General features: G+C 36.2%; 1 protein-coding gene across 2 annotated transcripts; it reads left to right on the plus strand.

Moving 5' to 3' along the window:
* Positions 1–26745, plus strand: MYSM1 (Myb like, SWIRM and MPN domains 1). 2 transcript variants are annotated; one of them, XM_032218446.1, is made up of 20 exons: positions 1–170; positions 10188–10263; positions 10710–10780; positions 11583–11660; positions 11916–11942; positions 12343–12421; positions 13894–13992; positions 14710–15437; positions 16069–16199; positions 17659–17762; positions 18888–18965; positions 20618–20706; positions 21019–21073; positions 21150–21200; positions 21878–21952; positions 22311–22499; positions 22697–22829; positions 24386–24491; positions 24607–24664; positions 26172–26745. In XM_032218446.1, exons 1-20 carry the CDS (start codon positions 94–96, stop codon positions 26334–26336), a joined length of 2469 nt encoding a protein of 822 aa, XP_032074337.1. In that variant the 5' UTR covers positions 1–93; the 3' UTR covers positions 26337–26745. The 2 variants fall into 2 exon arrangements, with proteins under 2 accessions (XP_032074337.1, XP_032074338.1); XM_032218447.1 differs by lacking the exon at positions 24386–24491 and having other exon boundaries at positions 26172–26260.
* The last annotated feature ends 571 nt before the right edge of the window (positions 26746–27316 follow it).

A 27316-nucleotide genomic window follows, 5' to 3' on the forward strand; every position in this document is an offset into this window, starting at 1 on the left:
CACCCAGGCCCGAGTTCCAGGGCGGAAGACGCGCCAGCCCACGTTTGACTCCCTTCCTCTGTCGTCGTCGCGACATCCGGTGGAGGTGCCAGTATGGAGGCTGTGGAAGAGTTAGATGTTGATGTCGAGGGAGACTCGACGGTGGGACCCGCTGCGGAAGCGCAGGCAGGGTAAGAGAGGGCGGGCGTTGGGTTGGGGCCTAGCAATCGAGAAGATGGTTCTGTTTTGGAGGAAAGGCCTCGCGCAATGCCGTTCGCCCAGACCTTTTCCCCATGGCAAGGGCTGTTTGAAGTCTGTCGTGCCACTGTCCTGGATCTAGGACTCGGTGTTTCTCAGCCTTGGCCATTTTAAATTATGTGGACTGCAACTCCCAGAATTCCACAGCCAGCCATACGGCCCATGGAATTCTGGGAGTTGAAGTCCACACGTCTTTGCCAAAGGTGAGAAACACTGATCTAGGTTTGCTGGCTCGTCTTCGGGGACCATGTTTCATTCGGTCGGTCTCCCATAGTCAGGTAAAGCAGTCTTATAAGTTAATTTATCTATTCTGTTCTCTTATGATTGCTAGAGGACAAAAATAATGAGTGACTAGGCTGCAGCTTTTTCTGCTTTCCAGGGTTATTTTCACATAGCATTACACTATAAGCTGTACTTGATGAGCTTCTTAAAAATTATAACAGTTAAATTAAATCTGTGTCTCCTTCCCAGTAATCTTTCAGTGTGACAGAGATAAGGATGGAAGTTGAATATCTATAGACTTCTTTGGAGGGTGTGAAGGGTGAACATTATTTACTCATACAAATTTTGACCATTGTTTAGAAGTTGTAAAGATGATAAATTCAGGAATAATTGATAAAATCTTATCTTGTTTCCTTATCTGTTGTTTATCAGCATCTCATGGTTCATAGATTACTTTTTATCTCTGTGAAAATAATTTACCTTTTCATAGACTTTTTCATAGACTTTCATATTTCATACCTTTTGTTCCACTTCCATACTTTGTTGTTTTCCAACGATCATTTGAATTGTTCCTACTTTTTAAAATTATTTTATTTTATTATTTTAAGTATCTAAACAGTATAGTTAACTTTTCATTTTGATACACAGTGTGCAAAGGACTCTGATATTTTTTTTTGAATTTTTTTTGTTTTAGTTAAACAAAACACACAAAAAAAGAATCATCTTTTGTTACATCTTGTAGAAAGCGTATCGATTGGTTACAAATATATTCCGTGCGTTTCTTCCCATCCTTACATATACTTCGTTCAAATCGAGTTGTACATTGTAAGCCAAGAAAAAAATTGTGTATTTTACTATCCCTGTACCACAATTCTCATTTAATTACCATTATTTAAACATGTTTTTATCTAGAATCATTTATATTTAAAGACACAACCACATACTGGCATTCATTTGCAGTTTCAATAGGTCTCCAATAACATTACACCTTTATGACATATTGTAAAACAACTTCAGTTAAGTAAGATATCTAAGCATTTCCCCCCTCCCCATAACATACCTGTATATATCATTAGATATTATCCATTAATATTTCTTTGTTATTGTAGTTGACTAAAAGTTATTTACTGTTTATCTCACCTCTTCTCTTCACAGGCTCACACAATATTATACCTTTATAGCCATCTTTAAACAATGATTTATTAATAAGATTTATAGGTCATTTCCCTCAATTCCAAATTAGTTAATTACATGCTAAGAAAATAGAACATTAAGCATCTAAGACAATCTAAGACATGTTAACATTTCTAATTATCAATCACCAAAAGTATACATTAACATTTTTATGGCCTGGTTATTTATCCTAATTAAGGTTATCATTTCACTATTAATATCATAGTAAATTATATTTTAACGACTATATATTCAATGGTAATCTAGAACAGTCTATAAAGTACTAAAATCTCTACTTATTAATCATCAATAATTAACTAGCTTTTTTTCATCAACTAGCATTATTAACCAGTGTCTTTCCAGTAACTAAATAGTCTTTTGTCTCTCGCCAGCTGTTGTGTCGATTCCCTTTCCAGAACCTTTCCAGGGTTTAAGACTTCTCTCCGCACTTTGTATCTTAAAAGATCTCTCATGTAGTTTTGTTGCCCTTGAGTTGTTATTAATGTAAGTTTAACTTTGGTTGTCAGGTTTATTTCTGGATAGATTTGTCTTATTAAGTCCATCTTTTTCGCTCTTTCTTTTTCTCCTGCATCTTGGGGTTTGGGATCAAGCACCAAATTATCAAAGTCACTTTTCCAGCTTCCCTTCTTTCCACCTTCATTCACATTTACTCCATTAATAAGTTGATCTAACTTCTTACCTTTGTTTTCTATATTTTCATTCGCTTCTTTAATTTCTGGGGCTGCAACTCCATCATCTTTTTTTGTGATATCCCATAGTCTGTCCCATTTCTTGTCAAATCTCTCAAGTCCTTCTGAGATATTTTGAAGTCCAGCCAAAATGTTTTGAATTATCAAGTTTTCTTCATCTGATTATTGATCCATTTTTTAGAGTAAAAAGAAATATAAGGAAAATGCAAAGAGAGGAGTTTGGTACTTTCTGCCACTCTAGCCTGTCACAAGTTTTTGAAGAATGTATCTATTTTTATTTTGAATCTTAAGTAGATGTTTTTTTATGGTTTTCAAAAAAGAAGGGTTCAAGTTTTTTTCTTTCCTTTTCCAATTCTTGCCAAAATATTTTCCACACGCTCCAGCAGTAGACTATTTGTGGCCTTGAGTCTTTATCAGGTTTTAAAAACAAGTTCCAAACCCTTCTGTTGCAAAGTCAGTGTCGTCAAATATAATATGATATTATAACAAGTAGAAGGAGAAGTTTATTAAAGTAAAAAAAAAGTTTCAATTTAAGCCCAAAAAGTTAGAGTAGTAAAAAAAAATAGAGGAAAAAAGATCAGTCTCTTCACCTCAAAAGGAGAAACAGGAAATGTTGCAATCACTTCAATCCACAAAACATCTTTACAGGCAAGAGCAAAAAACTTTCTGAGGCAGTCCATTAGGGATTAAGTACGCCGGTTTGTTCTTACTTAAAGGACTAATTTAGTTTAAGAAAAAAGTTTCTCAGGGCAATCTTCTAAAAGAAAAGAAAAAATACCTCACCAGATGGAACACTTTCACTTCTCTTTCTTTCTGGAGCCGTCTCCAACTATGTCAGCCTGAGGGCTGCCTGTTTGCCGCCAGTTGGAAGCGCGATCAGGGACTTTGCGATGTCCCTGTGACCAGCAAGGTCTTGTCCTCCCAGTCACCGTCTCTTTGGGACAGTTTAGGTCCTGCCGGACCATCCAGGGGCAAAAGTGTCATTGGCGGATTCGGACTGTCGAGTCCTCACGATGTAACGTTGCGACGTTGGCTCCTCCTCCCCCAGGACTCTGATATATTTATGGATGATCTTTTCGAACTACTGGTTCTTCAGTTCAGATGGCCCTAAATATGGCATACTGCTGCAACAATAACTGAAAGTTTCACTGTTTATCTCATGAGATAAGGAATTATGGATCTTTGCTATAAAATAATGTAATCATTTTTCCAGGACTTGTCGGATGCAAATAACCAGGAGCATTCATTTTTTTTTTAATATATATATTTTATTATGTTTTTCATTCTATACAATCACATATTTACTGTGCTTAATCAGGGCATATAACATTGAATAATAAACACGGCCCTCACTTATATAGAAAATGCCCCCTACAATACAAACCCAATATACCACCTTGGCCCACCATACACCCTCTTTCAACCCCCTCCAACTTTCATTCTTCCTTCTCACACACCCCTCTACGCCTACTTCCCCTCCCCTTCTTTCTAACCCTAACCCTATCACTCCCTCTAATCCATTCCCTCCCTCCCTTCTCCTCCTCCTCTCTCTCACCCTCTCCACCCTCCTTCTTCTTTCACTCGACTCTTTCCTTCGGTATATTTCTATTACCTTCCAGTATATTCGGTTTGTTCTGTTTTCGTACTAACATTAAAAAGTCACAGTATACAAATGCAATCATGGAGTTTAACACATATTGTATTTCCCCCCTCCCCCCTCCCCCTAAATCCCCACCTCCCTTCCCTCCCCCCGACTTCCCAAAGACCATACGTGGTATAACTTTTGGACAATCACAGTCTAAAATATCTCTACATTGAACTCAGCTTCTTACTGTTACCCAAATTTTAAACAATTTAAATTGTTACTGATACTAAGCATAAGCTATCTGGAGTTTCTTAGTCCCATATTTACTTTTTATGTAATCAATCCATTTTTTCCAGTCTCGTTTATATCTCTCGTTTGAATGTTCTTTGAGATATGCTGAAATTTTGGCCATTTCGGCTAAGTTCATAACTTTCAAAGTCCATTCTTGAATTGTAGGTAAATCTTTCTTCTTCCAATACTGCGCCACCAAGAGTCTTGCTGCCGTTATTAAGTACAGAACCAAATTAGTCTCTACTGCTGTAAAGTCAATACATATACCCAGTACAAACAACTGGGGGGTGAATTTTATCCTTCTTTTGAAGATGTTTTGCAGGATCCACCATATTTTTATCCAAAATGCCTTGACATTACGACATGTCCACCATATATGAAAATATGTAGCATCAAAAGAACCACATCTCCAACATTTAGGTTGAACATTTGGATACATAGAGGCAAGCTTTTTAGGATCTAGGTGCCATCTATAAAACATCTTATAAAAATTTTCTCTCAAGTTTTGTGCTTGTGTAAATTTCACATTTCTTACCCAGATTCTTTCCCATGTTTCAAGCATTATTGGTTCCTCAATATTCTGAGCCCATTTTATCATACAATCCTTAATCAGTTCCGTTTCAGAATCCATCTGTATTAGTACATTATATATCCTCTTTATATGCATTGAGCTTTGATCTCTTATTTGTTTAAACAAATTATCCTCAACTTTTACAAAGCCAATTTTTTGATCTGTTTTCCACCTAGCCTGTAGTTGACCATACTGAAACCACGTTTGAACTACCTTCTCTTCTTTAAGTACCTCTAAAGATTTTAGTTGCAACACCCCTCTTTCTGAGATAAGAAGTTGTCTATAGGTGGTTCTATCGTGTTTTTGTTCTACATTCATATTTTCAATTGCATGTCTAGGAATTGCCCACATGGGCAATTTATCATTTAATTTATGTTGATGTTTTTTCCAAACCCGCAATAAAGCATTTCTTAAGATATGATTTTTAAATTTCTTATCCATTTTTTTGTTAAATAACAGGTAAGCATGCCAACCATATAACAAGTCATATCCCTCAATATTCAAAATTCTGTCATTAGTTAGATGAGTCTAGTCACTAATTGCAGATAATGCCACTGCATCGTAGTATAATTTTAAGTTAGGTAATTTCAATCCTCCTCTTTCACGTGCATCTTGCATTATTTTCATCTTTACCCTCGGCTTCTTTCCTGCCCACACAAATTTGTTGATACCCTTCTGCCATTCTGAAAGATTCGCATCTCTTTTAAGTATTGGTAACATTTGAAAAAGAAATAAAAATTTTGGTAAAATGTTCATTTTTACTGCCGCTATTCTACCCAGCAAGGACAAATGCAGTTTCTCCCACCTTTTCAACTCCAACTGTATACTATGCCAAAGTGGTTCATAATTATGCTTATATAATTTCCCATTTGAGATTAAAATATTAACTCCAAGATATTTAACTTTTTTAACTACCTCACATCTTAGCATCGCCCCCAGTTCTTCCTTCTGTTTGATAGTCATATTTATAGCTAATATTTTGGTTTTTCCTAGATTTATTTTAAATCCCGAGACTTGACCATATTGATTGATCGTGTTCAATAAGACCCTACTAGATTCCTGCGGTTGTTCCAATATTATGACCAGATCATCCGCAAATGCACGGACTCTGTATTCTTGCTGTCTAATCTTAATCCCTTTTAGACCGCCCAAGCCCCGTATCTTATTCAACAGTATTTCCAAAGTTATAATAAACAATAATGGGGACAGAGGACAGCCCTGTCTTGTACCTTTTTCAATTTGAAAGGAGTCTGTCAGACTTCCATTGACAATGATCTGGGCTGTTTGCTGCTGATATATTGCACCAATTGACCGTAAAAAGCCATCTCCTATCTGCATTTTTTGCAATGTCTTCAGCAGGAATTGCCAATTAACTCGATCAAAGGCTTTCTCCGCGTCCAAAAATATGAATGCGGCCGGGATTTGATTGTTCTTTCCCAGGTATTCTAAAGCGTTAATAATTAATCTAACGTTCTTCATCTGTCTGCCCTGTATAAAACCAGTTTGATCGGTATGTATCAATTGTTGAATTACCACCATTAGCCTATTTGCTAATATTTTAGTAAAATTTTTATAATCTACATTGAGTAATGAAATAGGTCTATAATTTTTTGGCTGGGTAAGGTCTTGGTCTTCTTTGGGTATCAACGATATGAACGCAGTCTTCCACGAAGGGGGCACTTTCCCTCCCGATTGAATTTTATTGAATAGTTCTCTGAGGGGTTCTACCATTTCTAACTGTAAATTTTTATAATAAACAGCTGTTAAACCATCTGTGCCTGGTGCTTTCCCTAACTTTAATTGTTTAATTGCCTGCAGAATTTCCCCAGAGGTTATTGGTTGATTCAGCTTATGCCTATGTTCTTCTCTAACTAGGGGGATTTTCTCTTTATCTAGGTATTTGTCTATGTCTACGTCCTTAATTTTATCCCCTTTATACAACTCTGTAAAAAATTCCCGAAATACCTTTTGGATCTCTTCCTGTTGAAACACTTCCTTCCCTCTGTAACACAATTTGGATACATTTCGAGCTTTCCTTTTTTTTCTAATCTGATAAGCCAACCACCTACTGGGTTTATTTGCGTTGCAGAAAGTATTATGTTTAGCATATAATAAACTGGTGGCTACCTGGTCAGAGATCAGCATATCAAACTGAGATTTTAGTATAGAAATTGTTTCCTTAATCTTTGTATCTCCTGGATTCAATGTTAATTCTGACTCTTTCCCTTTAATTTCCTCTTCCAATTCTTTTCGTTTTTGCCCTTGTTTGTGTCTATGTATTTTGTTTATATTCATTAATACTCCTCTCATATACGCTTTGCTTGCATCCCATACATATTCCATAGATGTACCCTTATTCATATTAAGAACAAAATATTCCGATAGCAATTTTTTACAGTCATTAACATACTTTTCATATCTAAATAAGTTTTCATTCAACCTCCAGGACCTTCTTGCCTGGGCTACCCTTCCCAATTCCATCCAGACTGGATTATGATCTGAAAGAACTCTCGCCATAATCTTTGTCTTCTTCACCCTGCAAAGTAAATCATTTGTAATTAGTATAAAATCAATCCTTGAAAGAGATTGATGTCTGTTGGAAAAAAAGGTAAAGTCATATTCTTCTGCATGCCTCTCGCGCCAAGCGTCTTGCAATTCAAAGTCGTCCAGCATGTCAAAAAAGGGTTTGGGTAACTTAGCTCGGAATTTGGTGTTCGGGCGAGATGTCTTCTTATCTCTTTTGGTGTCGATCACGCCATTCCAGTCACCCAATATTATACAAGACTCAAAGTCCCACTGTACTAATTTAGCATGGAGATTTCTATAAAATCCATCTTGTTGTTGATTAGGAGCATAAATTCCCAAAAGTAACGTCTTTTTCCCTTCTAAGATTAAATCTAATGCAATATATCTTCCAAAGGGATCTGCTTCAATTAGCTCAGCTTTAATGTCTTTTCTTAAGTATACTACTATGCCGTTTTTCTTTTCCATGGCTGAGGTCGCAAAATGTTGGCCCAGTTTGGGGCTAAACAAATATTTTTGATCGGTTGATTTGATATGAGTTTCTTGCAAACAAATTATGTCATTCTTAAACTGTTTGAGATAATGAAATATTTTCTTTCTTTTCTGTGGAGAGTTCAGTCCGTTAACATTCCATGTCAAAATCTTAGTTGTCATTTTTGGTTGCCTGAAGCTTTTTTAGAGCCTCCCGCAAGGCCTGTCTCACCTTTGGTTTGGCTCCTCCCACAGCTTCTGAGCTTGTTGCTGTAGCTCCTTGATCAATGGCCAACGATTGTTGAGATTGTTGCATAGTAGCTTGTTTATCCGTTTGTCTGGTGGTCATACGGTTGGATCTTTTTTCCTTGACTCCTTGCCCTTCCGGGAGAGGGAGATGATACATTTTATCTGATGGTTGTGTGGTTTGCTGTTTATCTTGTTCGTCTCGTGGTTTTTCACCATATCCCGAAGATTCAGGGTATCCCATCTTCAGAATCTTATGATAGAAATCACGAGCTTTCCATACAGAACTGAGACGATATCTTTGTTTGTCCATTGTAACTATAATACCGAATGGGGCATCCCATCTGTACTGTATCTGACGCTTTCTGAGCTCTTCCACCAGAAAAGCATAATCTCTTCTGGCTCTTAGCATTTGAGGTGGTATTTCTTTCAAAACAATCAGATCCTGTCCACCAATTTGAAGCTTAGTATTATAGGACTCTTGTAATATCATATTTCTAGATTCTCTTGTAACAAAGTATATTACCACATCTCGGGGGAGTTGCCTTTGTTTTGCCGCCCACGAGTTAACACGAAAAGTCTTGTCAATCTGCCAATCAAAATTGGATCCCGGTTTTCCCACCAGACGGTCAAAAGCTTCAGAAAACATTTGCTTTAAGTTCTCCTGCTTTTCTTCACGCAGCCCCCTCACTCTTAATGCAAGCTCCATCTGCTTATACTGTATCATAATAATTTGTTTTTCAGCATTATCAATTTTTTGTTCCACCACTTCAGTTTTGGATATCAGGTTAGTTTTAGCTTCATTGAGAATTTCTAAATTATCTTCCATTCCAGAAATATATTCTGTCATCACATTTACAATTCCCATTATATCATCATTCATTTTAGTGACCCTAGTATCGAATTTGTCATATAGAACTTCCATCTCATTCCTTATTTCATCTTTGAACTCTCTAAGCATTTCTAGATTCTGTTCTCTGGATTCTCTAAACATTTCTAAGTTCTGTTCTCTGGATTCTTTGAACATTTCCAAGAAAAATTCTTTTGTTAGTACGTCTCCACTAGGGGGCATAGAGGGTGGGGGCTGCAACTTTGTGCCAGGTATGGGAGACGTTTTCGGAGGTAATTTCACAGAGGTTGATTTGGATGCCATTATATTTTGGTTTTAATTATTTATTCTAAATTGCTAATCCACTATGCTGTTTGGAGAAAAAGAAATTCCTCCCCCCCCCCTTTTTTTTTACAAAGGGTTTTACGGAGGGTTTCAAAAGAGAAAGTCCGTTTGGAATGTTTGGAATGTCTCTATCAACAACAAAGAGTCTTTGAAGGCTTTGAGGGAGTAGGTCTAATTAGATTATAAAAAGTTATTCCTTTAATTCTGTACCAGGAAGCCGGAGATAACAAATGCAAAAGCTATAAGCGCCATTTTGAAGACAATTAAACAAAAGAGATTTTTATAACATTGAAGCTGGTATTTCAGATAGAGAAAAATTTTAAAGTTCACAAGTTTGGTCTTTGCTCGTATTGATTTTCAATAGTCTGTTTTCTAAAGATTGTCCTAAGGGGGGGGGGGTTCCTGTCTTGTGCTGTAGATAACAGCTGAGAAGTTCGGGTCGGAGTTGAATGACTCAGCTTTGGGTTGATCCTCCCCCTCCGTTCACAGCCCAAAAAGAAACAAACTGTGAACTTCAAAGAAGATTCTTACCAGCTGAGATTCCTCACTGCTTTTTTCTTGTCTGAAAAAAGACTTATCTTCTTGATATTGAGTAGATAACGAACCAGAACTCTGGGGGCAGCTCGGTTAAGCTGCCGACGGCGACAGGCCCCTCCCCGGAAGCCAACCAGGAGCATTCATTGAGTCCAAAGTATAGAAGAGTTTATTATTGCTACCTATACATGAGAATCTAATGGTCAAAGTTAATTTGTCTTTAGATAAAGGTCAACAGAATTCAAGAGGGAGTTGAACTTGAGATCTCTTGTGGCAACATTTAACCCAGCTCTCTAGTTCGGCCTGTTCTTCTACTGTATTATTTGTTAATCCATATGCTCTTGTAAAGATAAATGGATAAGATCAAGGGCAGGGCAATATTATACAACATTTAAAAATATTAAAATACATTGCCTGGGATAATATTTATTCTCTGGATTTTTGTTTCAGAAGCTATCAATATCCATCATCCAGTTTACTTCAAGATCACTACCTTGATTCCACTTGGAGAACAGATGTGGTGCTTGTAAGTAAACTACAGAATATAACGGAAGAATGAGTTATCATTGTTTGTATTTTGGGACAAATGCTTTTTGATGTCTTTTAATTTCCATGTACTTTGGTGTATAAACTACCATAGGCAGAAAGGAAATATTACATGCAGTGTTAATGAAAAATATTTAAGCCTGGGGACATAGCTAGCTATGTGCAGTATGTTTATGTATACGTCTTTTTCTTTTTGAGGCATGCTTATTATAATTGTTGTCCCTGTTCCTTTTTGAGTTTTTAAGCAAAGGATGAAATTTTACTAATTTATATTATTTTTTTAAACCAAATTTTACCTCAGGTTTTCTGAGCTTTCCTACAAATATGCCTATTTTTTCACTTTGCATCTCAGAGGATTTCTCTTTCTCTTCATACCACTTCTTGTTATGAAAATTAATGTTGTATAACTGCTATTTTTTCTCTTAGCCTTGGAGTCTTGATAGTACAATTAGTGAAGAAAACAAGGCTGTCATTGAGAAGATGCTTCTGGAAGAAGAGTATCCTTTTCCTACTAAAAAGTGAGAAAAAGAGCTGTAATGCAGATTTGTAATCAGAAGGCAGCTATTAAGGATTGTGACTGGCTTTATAACAATTTGTTCCTCATACCTATTTCCCAAGATACTTTCTTTTGCCAATAGTGTCCTAATCCTCTGTGGAAAAAGAGGATTATTATTTATGTCCTTGTAGATTAGATTTACAAGGACATAAAACATGAAGGCTTCTTTTCATAAATATGACATACTTATTTGAATAAATTCAGTTGTCCTATGTGAAAAGGAAGAACTTGGGTTATGTACTGTGATTGTTTTGTCTACCACCAGTTTTTGGGGATCCTGGGTAGATTTTTGCTTTTTCCATGTCCTGAAACTTACCTACAAGTGAATAACCAAGCTCAGAGCGCACCCTTCATTTCAATCCTGAGTTACAAATATTGTTTTTTATTATTTCTTCTGCAGGAAAGAAGTCTGAAAGTAAAATTATTCTAATTTCACTGAACATGGGTGGTGGTACAGAGAAATTTTATGTGTCTTATCTATGTTTTCTTTTGTTTCAGTTATAATAATAAGCACATTAAGCTTTCAATGAAATTTGATTAAATACATGTGGGATTATTTTTCTTCATTAACCAAGTATTGTGCAAGAATATGTGGTGTTATGACAATACTTCATGAGTGTTACAACTTACACACATTGATTGGGTTTCAGTGACACTGCTTTGAATAAATAACTGCCCAAACATTCCTTTGAAAAGTTTTCTCTCGCATACCTGTACTTTCTGAAGTCCTTAATATATTTCAGATATTACTTGTCTAGCAAGTCTCTTCCAGAAAAAAATTGGCATGAGCCGAAGGAAAATGATAAAAAATGTACAAAAAGGTAACATTTGCTGGGCCACCAGTTCTTTAATGTTCTTTCTGACAACATTGTTAATTTTTTAAAGCAAGAATTTAATATTTTAAAACATAATTTCATTCGACAAGGTATAAAAATTAAAATTGAAAATAAAAGCTGAAAGTAATCAGAATCCTGAAAAACTTTTTAAAAATGTACACATTATAAAGATAACTTTACAAATGTCTGCTAAATGTAGAATATTAAGTAAAATTTACTTTTCTTGTTTTTACTTCATAGTCCACACAAGAAAGAAACAAAAATCACGTATGTACTTCTGATGCTAAATCTCAGTTGAAGATTGTTGTTTTATGCTTGTAGAATTTATTGTGTTGTTTATAAACACTCTGAAATAATTGAATTTCTTGCATTCATATTGGATTGGATCCAAGATTATATGTTGCTGGTAAGACCCTTCTATCAGGGCAAAATATTTTTAATACCATCTACACATTAACAACTCCCAAAACAGAATGGTGGAGTGTTAGGAAATCCTATATGCAAGATACTGCAAGTCACAGGGTCTTTTATCTTGAACCCAAATCCTTGTTTAAGAAATGTCTATTTTTTAGACAAGTATTTTTTGTAAAGGCAATTGATTATAAAAAGTTTTGTTTTTATTATTTAAGTGGATGTGTATGAAATCAAGTGTTTCGCTTTCTGATAGGCTTCGTTCACCTACAAAATCAACAACTAGTTCACTGAAGTGGACAACAGAAGAAAAGGAAAAGTTTGAAGAAGGACTGGTAAATATTACTAACATTATAATTTCATATAAACAGTTTTAAAATACAACCATACTGCATAATTGTTTAAAAAGGAACAAGAAAGTACAGGTGGTCCTTGACTTATGACCATAATTGAGTCCCAAAATCCTTTGCTAAGCAAAACAGTTGTTAAGTGAGTTGTGCCTTATTTTATGATCTTTCTTGCCACATTTGTTAAGTGAGCCACCGCAGATGTTAGTAGCACAGTTGTTAAGTGAATCTTGCTTTCCTATTGACTTTGCTTGTCAGAAGGTCCCAAAAGTTGATCGCATGACCCTGGGACACTGCAACCATCATAAATATTAGCCAGTTGCCAAGCATCCTAATTTTGATCACATGACTATGGGGATGCTGCAAATGTCATAAGAGTGAAAAAAGTCACTTTTTTAGTGATGTTTTAACTTCAAACAAACACTAAAAGAATGGTTATAAATTGAGGACTATCTATAATTCTACTTGAATCATTTATTGCAAGTTTGGTGATAATCAGCCATCCTTCAGCCTTAACATTAAAACATTCTGTGTTGAATAAGATAAGGTAAGCTTTGCAAGCCAAAAGGGATTCTAAGATGCTTTACAAAGGAAGTGCAATTCCTTGTACTGATTATCACACTATTGCCAAAAATTCCCAATCACTTACAGCAAATTTGAGAAGGAAGATGGAAAACTCTTTATCTTCTGAGAGTAAGATATAATCTGGTTTAGCTTCCTAATAAGGATTTACACAACTGAGTTTGAAAACTATTTTTTTTAAATTCCTCTAAATTCCTTAGTCTGTTCTGTTAGCAAAGCTATCATTCCATTCTGGAGATTGCCGGAAAAGTGTATCTTAAAATTAAATTCTAAAAAAACTCATTTGACAAGGAAGTACTGTGGTTCACTTTGGGGGTCTCCATGATATTTCAGAGTGTGACCATAGTACTTGTTGGCAGTACAGGTAGTCCTCATTTAGCAACCACAATTGGGATTAACAACTGCAGCTTATGATCTTACTTCAACACTCCTTTGCTTTTCCGAACTACAAAGGTCTGAATGTGAGGACTGATCACAATATTTTTTTCATCATTATTGTCACTGCAAATGGTTGCTGAATGAGTTAGCCACTACCTCTATAACTGTTAGCCATGAGAGGTAGTCAATCAAGAAGGACCATCAGCGATATTAGATCTATTTTTATTGTAAGGTTTCATTAACAAAATTTTGGAAGTCTGAAAGTACCCCTCAATTTTACTCTCCTGAGAACCAGAGAGGGTCCCTTCTGAGGTCTTTTTTACAAGCCCTTCCTCCTTCAAACTCACATTTTGTTTACCAGGCTGTTTTCTTCCTCCTGTCTTCCAAGGTCATGGCCACATATAAATGTACCATTACAGTCCCTTGCAATAGCCATGTTTAGATATATTGCTATCTCTTCTATATTTCCACTTCTGAATTTATATTTATTTTTTTGCTAGGCTAAATTTGGCAGAAGATGGACAAAAATCGCTATGATGATTGGAAGGCGCAACGTTCTTCAAGTAAAGAGCTATGCCAGACAATACTTTAAGAACAAGGTAAATTAGAAATATGTTTTACTTGACAGGATGACAAGTAGAAATGATCAGCTATAACTGTGATGGTGAACCTGTGGCACGCAGCGCCCTTTCTGGGCATGCGAGCTGTCACCCCAGTTCAGCTCCTCCATGCATGTGTGCATGCCTCCTGCTGGCTAGCTGGTCTTTGGGTCTCTGCCGCACATGCACGGGGTGTGTGCACGGGGGTGGGGTAAGGAGTGGGATTGCATTTTAGGGGCGCTTTGGGCACTCGGTCCGGAAAAGGTTAGCCATCACTGAGCTATAAGAAATAAATTGATCAAATCTATCTAGTGTCCATCTTCCCTTTTAATTAATATTAATTGAGCCACTGAGTGAAATATAGCATCACACAAATGGACTATAACTCATGCAGCTTCAAATTCTTTCAAATGTCCAAATTCTCTATTGAAATTTTGAGAACACCTGGTTAAGTTTTTGTGTCTGGATCCCCCCTTCCCCCCCTCATTTTGTATATAGAAGCAGTTCTATCATCTAATGCATTGTTACCTTGGGATGAAAACACTGACTATTGCTACTATCTGGAATTGTTAACTGGAGAATGGGGAAATTGTTAACTGGAGAACGGGGCAACACTGAGAAGTAGCTGGTTCTATGTATATGTCTTAACAAGTATTTTCTTTTGTTTTGATTTTTTAATTTAGTTGTGCAATGCTTAACTCTTCTTAATGTAACCAGGCAAAAAGTGATGGCGTAGAAAAAGTGAAGCAGCAGCAGCAGCACATCGGTGCTCCTCTTCCACAAAGCAGTGAGGATGTTGAAAGGAAGAAGGTGACATGGGCACTAGAACATTTAAGAGGTCGAGCGGACCCTAATTTAAATGCAGTGAAAATTGAAAAATTATCAGATGACGAGGAAGTAGACATTACAGATGAAATGGATGAACTTTTATCCTGTGAACATCAGCAAGAATCTAGAAAGTCTGAGATATTAGATGTTCCAAAAAGCCCATCCGAGCCAAGCAATTGGACAGAACCTGTTTTGGATTCTGCCCAACACATGCCTGCTATTCTCTTAACCCAGGATGTTACGAAACCAGAGCAAAACACAGATGAAAATGCAATATCCTGCGCTGAGAGTAAAGAGCATCGGACTATAAAAACAGAGAATCAGAAGTGTGACAGAACAGGGACTTCTGAAAGTCCCAACTGGTTTCCTAGCCCAGAGTTTTGTGAAGAACCAAAGGACATAACTGACAGCGACATTCATTTCCTTTCTTCTGAACCCCTTGGGGAGGAAAACCGGATGGATGCAGAGGAGCTTAAGTCACCAGACCAAGAAATAGTAATCGATAAAGGCATTATATTGGAAGAAGAAAAGCAAGCGATTCCAGAATTTTTTGTTGGGCGTCAAGCCAAAACACCTGAGCGCTATTTGAAAATTAGAAATTATATTTTGGACCAATGGTAAGCATTGTTGATGAACTGGAAGCATCACTTCAGGTTCATCTGACTCTGTTTTTAAGGGCATCTGATTAAGGCACACACCTTGCTGGTGGAAAGAATGCCATCGGTGATAGGGTATGCAACAAACATGTTTTGTGTAATTAAGAGTTCGGATATTTTTGATAAACTTGCACTGTTGTGTGGTGGTCATTTACAATACATGACTTGGTAGCCATCTTTGCCCCCCCCCCCCCATTTGTGCACCCTGATAACAGTTATTTGCAAAACTGTAGAGCAGTCAGGTCAGGAAACTTAAGGCCCAATCTATTTTATATGGCTGTTACAGAAATACTATTGTTATTGTATGATTCTGTCTTTATATATGACTTAAAGGCAGCAAACCTACCTTAATTCTCTAATTCCTATTTTGCCCACATCATTAACCCTATAAAGTAGGGCTGGGCTGAGAGAGAATTTTCATCCCAAGGTCACCAGCTGCCTTTCATTGCTTTTTATCGCTTCAATAGAAATTCTCTAGAAGAATGGCAACTATCCCATAGCTTTCATGACTGCACCCACCCACCTGAAATTATGAGATACATTTAGGTGTGTCAAATCTATATTTTCAAATTGTGATTCCACTTGGTTTTAGGGAAAGAATCAAACCAAAATACCTGAACAAGACATCGGTACGTCCAGGACTGAAGAATTGCGGTGATGTCAACTGCATTGGACGAATACATACTTACCTGGAATTAATAGGAGCAATTAACTTCGGCTGTGGTAAAAAGAACACTCTTTCATTAGATTTACATCTGTATCCTTTGTTTTTTTCAAGAGTCTCCAAAGCAGTTCACAGCTACCAAAGACATAGAAAATTCTACTGAACCTTTTCTTTTAGAAAGTGCTGGTAGACTTGAGGTGGAAAGAGAATAATGATTAGAAATAGCATTTTTAAAATATGCTTATTGTGGTTGGAGGTCAGATGCCAATCCTAGAGAGAATCAAGAACTCATATGTGATCTTTTTCTTTCTCTCTTTTTTCATTACCTCAGAATTGTATTTTTCTGCTTTACTATGTCCTTTGTGGTAAAACAACAACACAGCTTTTTGTATGAAAAAAGTTTCCTATTTAATTAATAGAATAGTTTAATAAGTGGTAACTTTTGTGGGCTGAAGGCCAGTTAAAAACTAAGTGAAGTTTCATCAGGAGTTCTGAGTGTATGCATAATAGATTTGGATTCTATATGAGGAGATCAAGTGTGTCAGTTGATAACAAATACTTTATAAATAGTGTGCCAGAAAATGAAATAAAAAATCATTATCCCTGTTTAAGACGTTGGAAACTAATTAGTGTCTTTTGATAAATTAGTTCTTTTATTTCTCTTCACTAAATTTTCTTTGTGGTCAGTGGCAACAAAGGCGGTCAAGGTTTTTCAGATGCCAGAAGTAGGTCTGTCTTATAAATGAGGGAATCAATGATTGTTCAGCGCAATATATGGAAGATGAAGTATATGAATCCTAAATGTATTAGGTTTTATTATGACATCTTGTAATAATGTCACCAGAAGAAAAATAATAGTGGGGTTAATATCTTGGTCAACTTAATTGGTATTGGCTGCTTAATCTGTGGAGTACATGATTTAACTCTGTAAGCTATGCATAAGGATCTACTTGTAATGTAGATTTTTATGTGCCTAGAATTTGCAGTTTGAATGAAGCATTTGCTGTTTTCTCTTAAAACAAGCAAATTGGTTGCTGTCTCTTTTTCCCTTCAGTTAGGTTTGGGGACTTAACTGGATCTGATGCCTGTACTCTATAATAGATTAGAGACGGATCCCAAAAGTTTATTTTATTATTTTCCTTAATGTTGTGTAATACTCAGCTATATTGTAATATCTCTCCATCTTGCCTCCACATTTGTATACTCCTCCATAGGTAGCATTGTTTATGTAACTTGTAACAATTCTTAGTCTGGCATTCTTTACAAAGCTTTGCTATTCTAAAGAGCATATACAGTAAATGAGCAAATTGATTGTTTATTTATTTATTTTGGAAGTGATGCTCTATTTAGTCACATAAACCTCATGATTGCATGGAAATTTTAACTTGAATGATAGAATTACAATAAGTGCAAAGTTAATATTGTCATCAGATGTTTGGTTTTCACCCTGAGGTTAGTTGTTTTTTGAGCATCTGTCTAAAGTGTAGACTGAAGGGCAACATCTCTTCACCTTTACAGAGCAAGCTGTGTATAATAGACCGCAAACAGTTGACAAAGTACGACCCAAGGAAGGCAAGGATGCTGTTGATGCATATCAGCTTGTGCAACGTCTACAATCTATGGTGAGATGGAAAACAGGCTCATGTGTTTGTGATTCTTTGGGTTATTTTTTCTTCATTCTCTTTCTTCTGCATTCGTTTGTAGGAATCATATTTGTAGGAACACAAACTTGAATACATTTTTTGACACAGTGGTGAGATTTCTTTGACTTCATAAATTATATATTGGCATTCTAACCAGGATGCAATTTTTGCAGAGATTTTGTTAAATTATATATTGCTCTCAACTAGATCATTGGGCAGGTATATAATAGTGATTATTCGTTTTCTAGTCAATGTATTTAACTTTGGAGGCTGAGGAAATGACTATCGTTCGCAAAAACTGAAGCGACCAGTTAATGCACTATACAGCTAGTCCTCACTTAATCATGGTACTTAGAACCAGAATTTCCATTGCTAAGCGAGGCAGTTGATTATGAGCAAAAAGTGAGGTTATATAAATACAAAGTAAAACAAATGAGAGAAAGCCTGGCGATTCACACACACACACACACACACACACACACACACACACACACACACCTTTAAAAGCAGCTCAATTTGTTATTACATGAATGGAGGGAGGGCTTAGAATGAAGCAGCTTGCAACATTCTGCATCGTTGCCCAATTGTTTTTCTGGAGTCATTTTCTCTGCAGTCTCCTACTAAATCCAGTCCATTTTCAAAGCTGTTCTTTCTTTTCTTGGCTTCTCTTTCTGACATCATCACATTTGGTATATCATGTGTGACTAGCTTGACTAAATAGGCAGACACTTGAGCCTACTTATATACTTTCCCCCCAATGCTAGATTAGAAAGAATAGCTAGAGAGGGAAAATAGGACCAGCATGGCTTCTGGTATTCCCCCCCCCCCCAGCCCTTTCATCTGCCGTTGCTACAGGAGTTGTCTGTAATTTTCTTCTGCATTGCATAGATGCATGCGGAAGTAGGAAACGAGGCTGGAAAGAGTAAAAGTGGGTCAGATTGGGTCAGCTAAAGTTCATGTGTTATCTATATTCATCAGCTGGTAAGGAGAGAGGCAATCCGGATCATTGTACATTGCATATATTTTTGTGACAGTCCTTCATAAATTATGAAGAGAGCTTGGTGCACTTGAGTAGATGTGTGAGTGCATTTCTGTTTGGTACAGCGTACGAGGAGGCGGCGAGTGAGAGACCCATGGGGAAACTGGTGCGACGCCAGAGATTTGGAAGGACAGACGTTTGAGGTAATTAACATTTTAGACTCCTGAACTTGTTTGAGTATGTATATACCGTATTTTTTGGCATATAAGACATACCTTTTTCCCTCAAAAAAGAGGCTGAAAATCTGTGTGCTTCTTATACACTGAATACATCATTTTTTGCCTCCCAAAACCCTGCCCCCCTTCACCAAAATGGTGTGCATAGCCTTTAGGAGCCTTGCAGAGTGCTCCTGGGGACTGGAGAGGGCAGAAATGAGCGGAAAATGAGAAGTTTTTTACTCAATTTTGCCCAGCTCCCAGGAGCACTCTATAAGCCTCCTAAAGGCTATTCATGCCCTTTTTGCGAAAAATGGGCCATTTTTTGCTTGTTTTTGCCCTACCCCCCCAGGAGCACTCTACAACCGCCTGAAGGCTATTCATGCCCTTTTTGGTGGGGGGGGGAACCGGCCCATTTTTGTGAAAAATGGGCCGTTTTTGGGAGGTCTGCAAAGTGCAAAAACTTTTTTAAAAGTTTGCTTCTTCAAAACCTTAGTGTGTCTTCTACTCTGGTGTGTCTTATACTCCAAAAAATATAGTAGCTAAGAGGATACCCTTTTCTGGAACACACTTCGACCAGTTATAGCCAGGCCTCCAGGTGGGCCTTTCCATGTCCAGAGGTTGATGGGAAGGATGTCCCTCTTGATTGTTAGAATATCATTCCAACTTTGAGGGTTGGGTGAGGGTACAGATGGGAAGACCTGGGGAAAAAAGCGGAAAAACTGGGAAAAATGTTTTTTCCCCCCAAAGCTGTTTGGGGAAAAAAACTGTTTTTCCTCCAATTTTTCTGGTTTTTTTCCAGGCCGGGTGGTTTAGATTAATATTTAGGGGCCATAGACTTGTAGCCCCTTAAAAGTTCAGAAAAGGGAATATTTTTCATGTAACCATTAAAATATTGAACATGGCATTTAACTATTAAAATCAGGTATGGGATTTTTGTGTTATGAGATTGTATACCTCATAAGAAATTAAGAGTTGTGGCCATCTTACTATATCTGTAAATTTCCTTTGAACACTCTATGGTTACTGATCTAGTTGAATGCTTTGATCTTGTTGATTATGACCATCCAGTTTTCTTAGCCAAGGATTAGAGAGCCTATGTAGAAACAGTTCAAAGTGCCATTGAGACACAGTTTGGTATTGTGGGTTATTTGCTGGGCTGTAGACCAGTTGTTCTAGCCCTCCCATGAAATCCAGCTAGATGCCTTTAGACTGATCAGTCTCTTTTAGACCAACCTATCTTTGTTGCTGTGTGGAAAATAGGAAATGGGAACCTTAGTTATGTATGCCATCTTGAATTGACCATAAGTAAGAACAGACTAAAACTAAAGCAGACATACTTGGCAGAATAGTATATTTTAATATTTTAAAATGTCCTTACGCAGTCTACCAATGGGAAAATGCAGAATGTTCATTCTTTTCACTGAGAGAAATTGTTTTGACTTCTGTAGAGGGGATTTGTGCATTTCTGACACTTAAGTAAGTGCATTTGGCATAAAGCTAGTTTGTGGTAGCAGCTGTTAGCATTGGCTAGTGGGACAACTAAATTAAGCATTCTCCAGCTCACTGATTTCTTTGAGCCTAAGTATATTTAACACTCGTTATTGGGTAGTTTACCTAATGCATATATTTGTTTTTAGCATCTCTCTGCTGAGGAGCTAGCAAAGAGGAGAGAAGATCAGAAATATAAACTATCAAAAGCATTTAAAGGACAAAGACACACCAAAAGGTTTTTTTTTAATTTATAAAATCTCTTTGGAAAAAAATTGACTGGTGAGATTTTAGATTTGCGAGCTTCCTGTCAGAAGAATTTAAGATTAAATTGAGTTAAATTCATTCTATAAAGTCCATACTCCAGTAAAAAGATTGAAATATGTCCATTGAATTTTTTTTCTTATATATAAAAGTGCTTATTTGAACCAATCATGAACACTTGGGATATTGGAATTAAAACTAAAAATATGAAGAAATTATGCAGCATTTAAATGTTTTCTTTCCATTAATTTTGCAATTTAAGATATTTCTTTTTTTCATTCTGTAGTTCATTTGATCCATTTCAGCTGATCCCTTGCTGTTCCTATACAGAAGAAAAACCAGTAAGTCTGATTTTGGAAAGATGAACATGTTTTAGCCTCCTTAAGCAAACTTTTCTTATGAGTTTTATCTTTTTAGGAGCCATTCAAAGTGACAGTATCTGCAGAAGCACTTCTGGTTATGGATTTGGTAAGCCCTGTTCTATTGAAATCCCTTACAAAATGGCTTTAAATTAGTTGAAAGATTTAAGTCATGGTTAAATAAAATTACAATCTTTTTGTGCTTTATAAATACATATTAACTATTGCTTGATGTAACTGAAACTGATTCTTAATATGGATTTATAGTGGAACTAGCCCATTTTTGTTTTTATTGGAAGTTATTTTTTTAAAAAATATGTTGTTTTGATGTCTCTGAGAGAATATCTTAATTATTCCTGCAAATGTTTTTCTCAATTATATGTGCTTTATATGATATCTTACATATGACACCTTATATAAGATTCATCTTCTAACATATTTTCCTGCTTGTTTTAGTTGTTTATCAATTAGGGATAATAAATAAAACTCCATCCCAGTATATCTTTCCCTCTCTTAGTCAAGACAGTAACTTCTCATGTACCAATTTTCTCATTTGTAACAATTCAAGAGGTAGTAACTGTTTCATAGACCTTTATCACATAGGCTTCTAGTGTGTCTAAGCACAATATTTATGAAAATAGTTGGGATAAAGTGTCCCAATCTTTATAATTCTACCTGACTTTTTTCTTTTCTATATATGTTGGGGAGAGAATAAGAATGGGCAAAGATTGCCAACATTTTACGAATGATATTTGAATTATTATTATTTCTTTCCTGTATTTTTAGCATGCTCATGTTTCAATGGCAGAAGTAATTGGTTTGTTAGGTGGAAGATATTCTGAAACTGATGGAATAGTTGAAGTAAGTACCGTATTTATTTTTAATTTTAAAAAGGGCTTTTATCAATTTGTTATGAATTCTAGACACTATGGGGATGCTCTCCTATGTCTCCTCTAGGGAAATAGAGAAACACAGAAACAGAAACAGTTACTTCAGGGAATAATTTGGAATATAATTTTCTATTACAAGAAATGAGTTATAGTGGACTAAATTGAACTAGAATATATCAAAGTATCCATTAATGAGCATCTGCTTAAGAGCTTGATCTCTGTAATTTGGAATTCAGATGTCCATTTTAAAATAGAGCATGTTCTTCAGAATTTAAAAAACAAACATTCAACTGTAGCATCCCTATTAAATCCTATTTGTTAACTTACAGGTCTGTGCAGCAGAACCCTGCAATAGCCTTAGTACAGGCTTGCAGTGTGAAATGGATCCAGTATCTCAAACTCAAGCATCAGAGATACTTGCTGCTAGAGGTTACAGTATCATTGGATGGTACCATTCTCATCCTGCCTTTGACCCTAATCCTTCCCTACGTGATATTGATACCCAGGCAAAATACCAGGTAATATATCCCTGTGGAATAAAAGGGATAGAAATTATAACAGTTGGAAATAGTGCTGTTTATTTATTAGCCATATGCAACTTTGAATAATAAAACCACGATATACTACTGTTATTGATACGTTTTCATTCTGATTGATTATATGCAGAGAAGGAAAAGTATATATTTTTGTTGATTGCATTCTTATTTTTCTCCAGAGCTATTTTTCCAGAGGTGGCTCAATGTTTGTTGGAATGATTATAAGTCCTTACAATCGAAATAATCCTCTTCCATATTCTCAGATCACTTGTCTTGTAATTAGTGATGAGACTAGTTCAGATGGATCCTACCGTAAGTGTTTTTTTTTAAATAATCCTCTCTGTTATAGGTTCTATTTCAATGTGTTTTAAAAGCAGGCTTTGGAGAGATAAGAGAAAGAGTCATTATAATTAAACTATGCTTAATTAGAAACCTTGGGGGTGGGGAAGAAAAGTATACTCTAGTTTTTGCAAACTGAATTAATGAATTTGACTCTGAACACCAAGATGTTGGGGTTACAGGAATTTGTGATCTGCGTTTGCATTTATAGTGAAGCAAGCTTTTGGGGTTGGAGTAAGTTAGGCTCCCCCTCCACTAAATACCAGCCTTTATTATGGACCAGTTGCTCACACCCCCCCCCCCCATTCTCATAAATGCCCATGCTGGCTCAGGAATATGGAAAAGTGGAAGTAGATACCAATTTTAAGAGTATTTAACTAAAATCTGCAATTATATTAGATCCATCTTTGTGATTAGCAATGCAGAATTTATAGGCATGTCAGTGGTCGTAACATTCCTAGGAGTCATCTCTACACCCCAAACTTAAATTACACATTTAAAAAATATTTTAAAAATTATCCAAAACTAACAGAATTGAACATTTCCCCATAATATTTATGGAAGGCAAAAAGGTGCAAAATTATATTATATTGTTCGATTTGGGTCCTTTAAAAAAAAAAAAGCATACTTACAAAGGGGGGGCATCTGCATTATTACCCTTGTGCCTCTGACACCTGAAGATTTCAGTTGTTTTGTTCCTTGTTTGTACTAGAAGGTTAGAACTCAAATTCAATCTGAAGTTCACAGGCTGTCAGATGGTTGCTAGCATCTGCTTGACTACATTCAATAACTAGTACAGTATATAAATTATCTTTTTGTTTTTAATGGTCTAGAATCTAGATAAATGAACATATGGCTTTCTAAGTATCTGAAATGTCTGTGTCCAGGGAAATTGTAGAAGGTAGATTTGGAGGTTTGAGTAATTTACTTAAACCCCGTTCTTAAAAATATTATCAGCAGAGCAGCCTGGTTAAATTGGAAAAGCTAAGCAATAAGAGAACTTGCCTGTGGATTTATAAAATCTGTATCTAGCCTTTAATCTCTTGATATTATCAATAATCCTTTGTAAATTGATATCCAAAGAATAAAGACAATTGAAGTTTGTATAAATTGCAGTATAGGATTATCTGTGATAGAAAGAGGGGAGGAAAAGAAATTAATATCAATTTCAATAATTAAAGGTTTGAGTATCCAAGATGTCGAAAGTTTCCAGTTATAATCAAATGGCTTTATAGTTTGTATAATACATCTCATTTTTTAAATTAACAAGGCATGCATTTTCTGCTCAATTATACTATGGACAAGCAATTAAATGAGCAATTCGACACAGATTTGAACCTGATTTTAGAACTTAAGCTAATTTGGTCTGTAATTAAGACAATTAGATCAAGGTCTTGATGTTATAAACCAGTGTTGTGCTTTTTTTGTCAGTGCAAATAAAGGGAGGTGAACAATAAACTTTAAATCAAAGAGAGCAGCACTTTTTGTATATGATTCTGTATAATATGATATGTTTTAATGGCTTACAGGCCTGCCATACAAGTTTGAAGTGCAACAAATGTTGGAAGAGCCTCAGTGGGAGATAGTATTAGAAAAAACACAGTGGATAATTGAAAAATACAGACTGTCTCATAGGTGTGTAGCTGCTTGCATTTTGGAATCTTTCAAGTTAGTCCAAATTAGTATTTATTTCAATAAAAAGTACTTTTATGTATCCTCTGACATTGTCTTGCCATGTTTCATTCAATAGTTGTGTGCCCATGGATAAAATCTTCCATAGAGATTCAGACCTAACGTGTTTGCAGAAGGTAATCATTCTGAAATTCTTTGTTTCTCACCTGAAATTTCAGGCAACATAATTGTGTCTAATTACTATAGAAATCTTGAGTTGGATTCTGATGTTAGTAGATTTGTTCTAAGTGTAAAAACTCATGGCATTAGTTTTGGTTGTGTGTACTAAGTGTATCTAAATCTGGATCCAATCTGTTAAATGTGAGAGAAATTGTGCTAAAAAGTGTGAGTAAATGGTTATGTATTTGCATATATTTACCATTTCTTTGATGAGGCTCCCAAGCAACTTACTCTTATAAAATACCGAAATCAATGAATGTTTGGCAAAATAGACTTCTCTTGGGTAGATTAAACTTGTCTTCAGAAACTTATGGCCTGGCTGTCTTAATTTTCATCAAGATGTATAAACCTTAAATAGCTTAAAATGGCCAGAATTTTACCCCAACAGATGATCCTTGCAAAAATGAATGTCCCCACACTGAGTCTTCTCACTTTTATCTTTTCTCATCAGTTGCAGTCTACATGATTTTGTTTACAATGATCTGTTGATCATTGCATGAATTTTACATACTTCTAGTTGAGGTTCTTCAGGCTTAGGGAGATCCTGGTTTTGTTTTGTTTTTACAGATATTTCACTTGGCACTCGAACAAACTTCTCTGTGCACTAGTTGAAAAGTGAGGAGCAGGTAGTAGATTATATCTAGTTCCATAAATGTGTTGATGGTTCCTTTATTTGAATCAGTGGAACTAAATATACTCTTATCATTCATTCAAGTGGCTGATTCATACCATACAACAGAGTGATAAGGTGGACCAATCAAAAATAGGGTTAGCACCATTTTCAAACAATATTTGCCAAGCAGCCTCCAGTCACTAACCAACACTCCCCCAATTCAGACTCCGCATAGACTATAACATGCTGCAGAGTGAATTTGGACTATCATTATCTCAAGAAATCCTTATGTACAACTTTGATGGATAAATTATGTAATAAGCATTAGCTTTAACAAGTCTCACAAAAATTGCCTCTGTTCAGTGGAAAAAAAGGGCAGAGCAGCAGAGAATACATTTCTTGGATTAAAGAGAGGTGTTTGCAAAGCTATTGATATGGCTTTCTATATATAGACTATTTGAATTGGGTAATGTTTGACATGTTTCAGATATAATCACATATACCTTGAAGTAACAACTACATTAACAAATTGGCTATTCGTCATGAAGAACATTCACTGCAGAAAAGCAATTCATTGAATCCATGATAGCTATTTCTGGGTAGCGTGTGTGATATACATTTGTGAGTGTATGTAAATAAACCTGGGCATGAGGTCTTAATAGGCTTTGGTTAAAGAATCATAATAAATGTATAGTTGCTCTACCCGCTACCCCATAACTCCTAAATCATTTAATCATTTTAATGACATTTATAGGCCGCCCTTTTCCCTGAGGGGACTCAGGGCGGCTTACAATAAATATTTAATCAACTCTGACATTATTTTTGTCTTTATTCTTCCATCTTAAAACTAGCTTTTGGAGTGCATGAGGAAGACTCTGGACAGTGTTGCCAATAGCTTCATTGCTGAAGAATTCCTGACACAGTTAGAAAACCTGTTCCTTTCAGCCTACCAAAGTGAGGAATGGACCGATACTGCTGAGGAAAATAGCATGTGTCCAAATGACCTGTCAACATGATAACACTGGAAAGAAAAATTGACCACTTTATAATGAAGTGGCCATCGTTGAGAGTAACCGAATCCAGTGTGGCTGAAGAACATTACTGTTAATGAAAGACCGTATGAAGCAATCATGGTGAACTATCTGACCTCTGGCATAACTTCTAATCTTCTAAAATTACAGTTATACAGCAGGAAAATGAACCATTTACCAGCCCACCACTTAAGTAGAAGCTATCCACCGCTCTAAAAAATTGAAGTGATAATGTTTTACTTGGACCAAAGCTTGATGTTGAAATAATTATATTGTCGTTCTATTTAGGAAAAACCACCATGCTGTGTTTAATATATATTCCCTAGAGGCTGTCATGTGCATTTCTTCTATCTTATAAAAAAAGCTGCACCATATCCCAAAGGTGCTTTTTCAAGAGGCAACGGGACTTTCTGGTTTTTCTTTGAAGGCGTTTCACTTCTCATCCAAGGAGCTTCTTTTTTTTTTTTATGTTCAAGTGTTTTATTTTCATTTTTCATTTTCATTTCATACAGTCACATATATACTGTGCATGATTGGGGCCATATAACATTGGGCAATAAACACAGCCATCCTTGTACTCCCCAAAATACAAAACCAATATACCACTTCAGCCCTCCATACACCCTTTCTCCCCACTCCAACTGTCCTTTCTCCCCTCCAACATTCCCCTCTCCTACTTCCCCTCCCCCTCTATCACTCCTTTCTCCCCCTCCCTTCCATCTCACCCTCCTTCCGATCCTCTCTCCCACCCTCTCTCCCCCTCCCTCTTCTTTCCCTCTGCTCCTCACTTCGGTGTATTTCTACTATCTATCGATATATTCAGCTTCTTATTTTTATACTAAAATTTAAAAAAAAAAGCAACAGTATACAAGTGCAATCATGTTACTTTAAAATCTGGCACATACTATATTCCCCCCCTCCCCCCTGTGACCCCACCTCCCTTCCCCCCTCCAGACTTCCCAGAT

The sequence above is a fragment of the Thamnophis elegans genome, chromosome 5 (assembly GCF_009769535.1).
Source record: "Thamnophis elegans isolate rThaEle1 chromosome 5, rThaEle1.pri, whole genome shotgun sequence".
Lineage (NCBI taxonomy): Eukaryota > Metazoa > Chordata > Lepidosauria > Squamata > Colubridae > Thamnophis > Thamnophis elegans.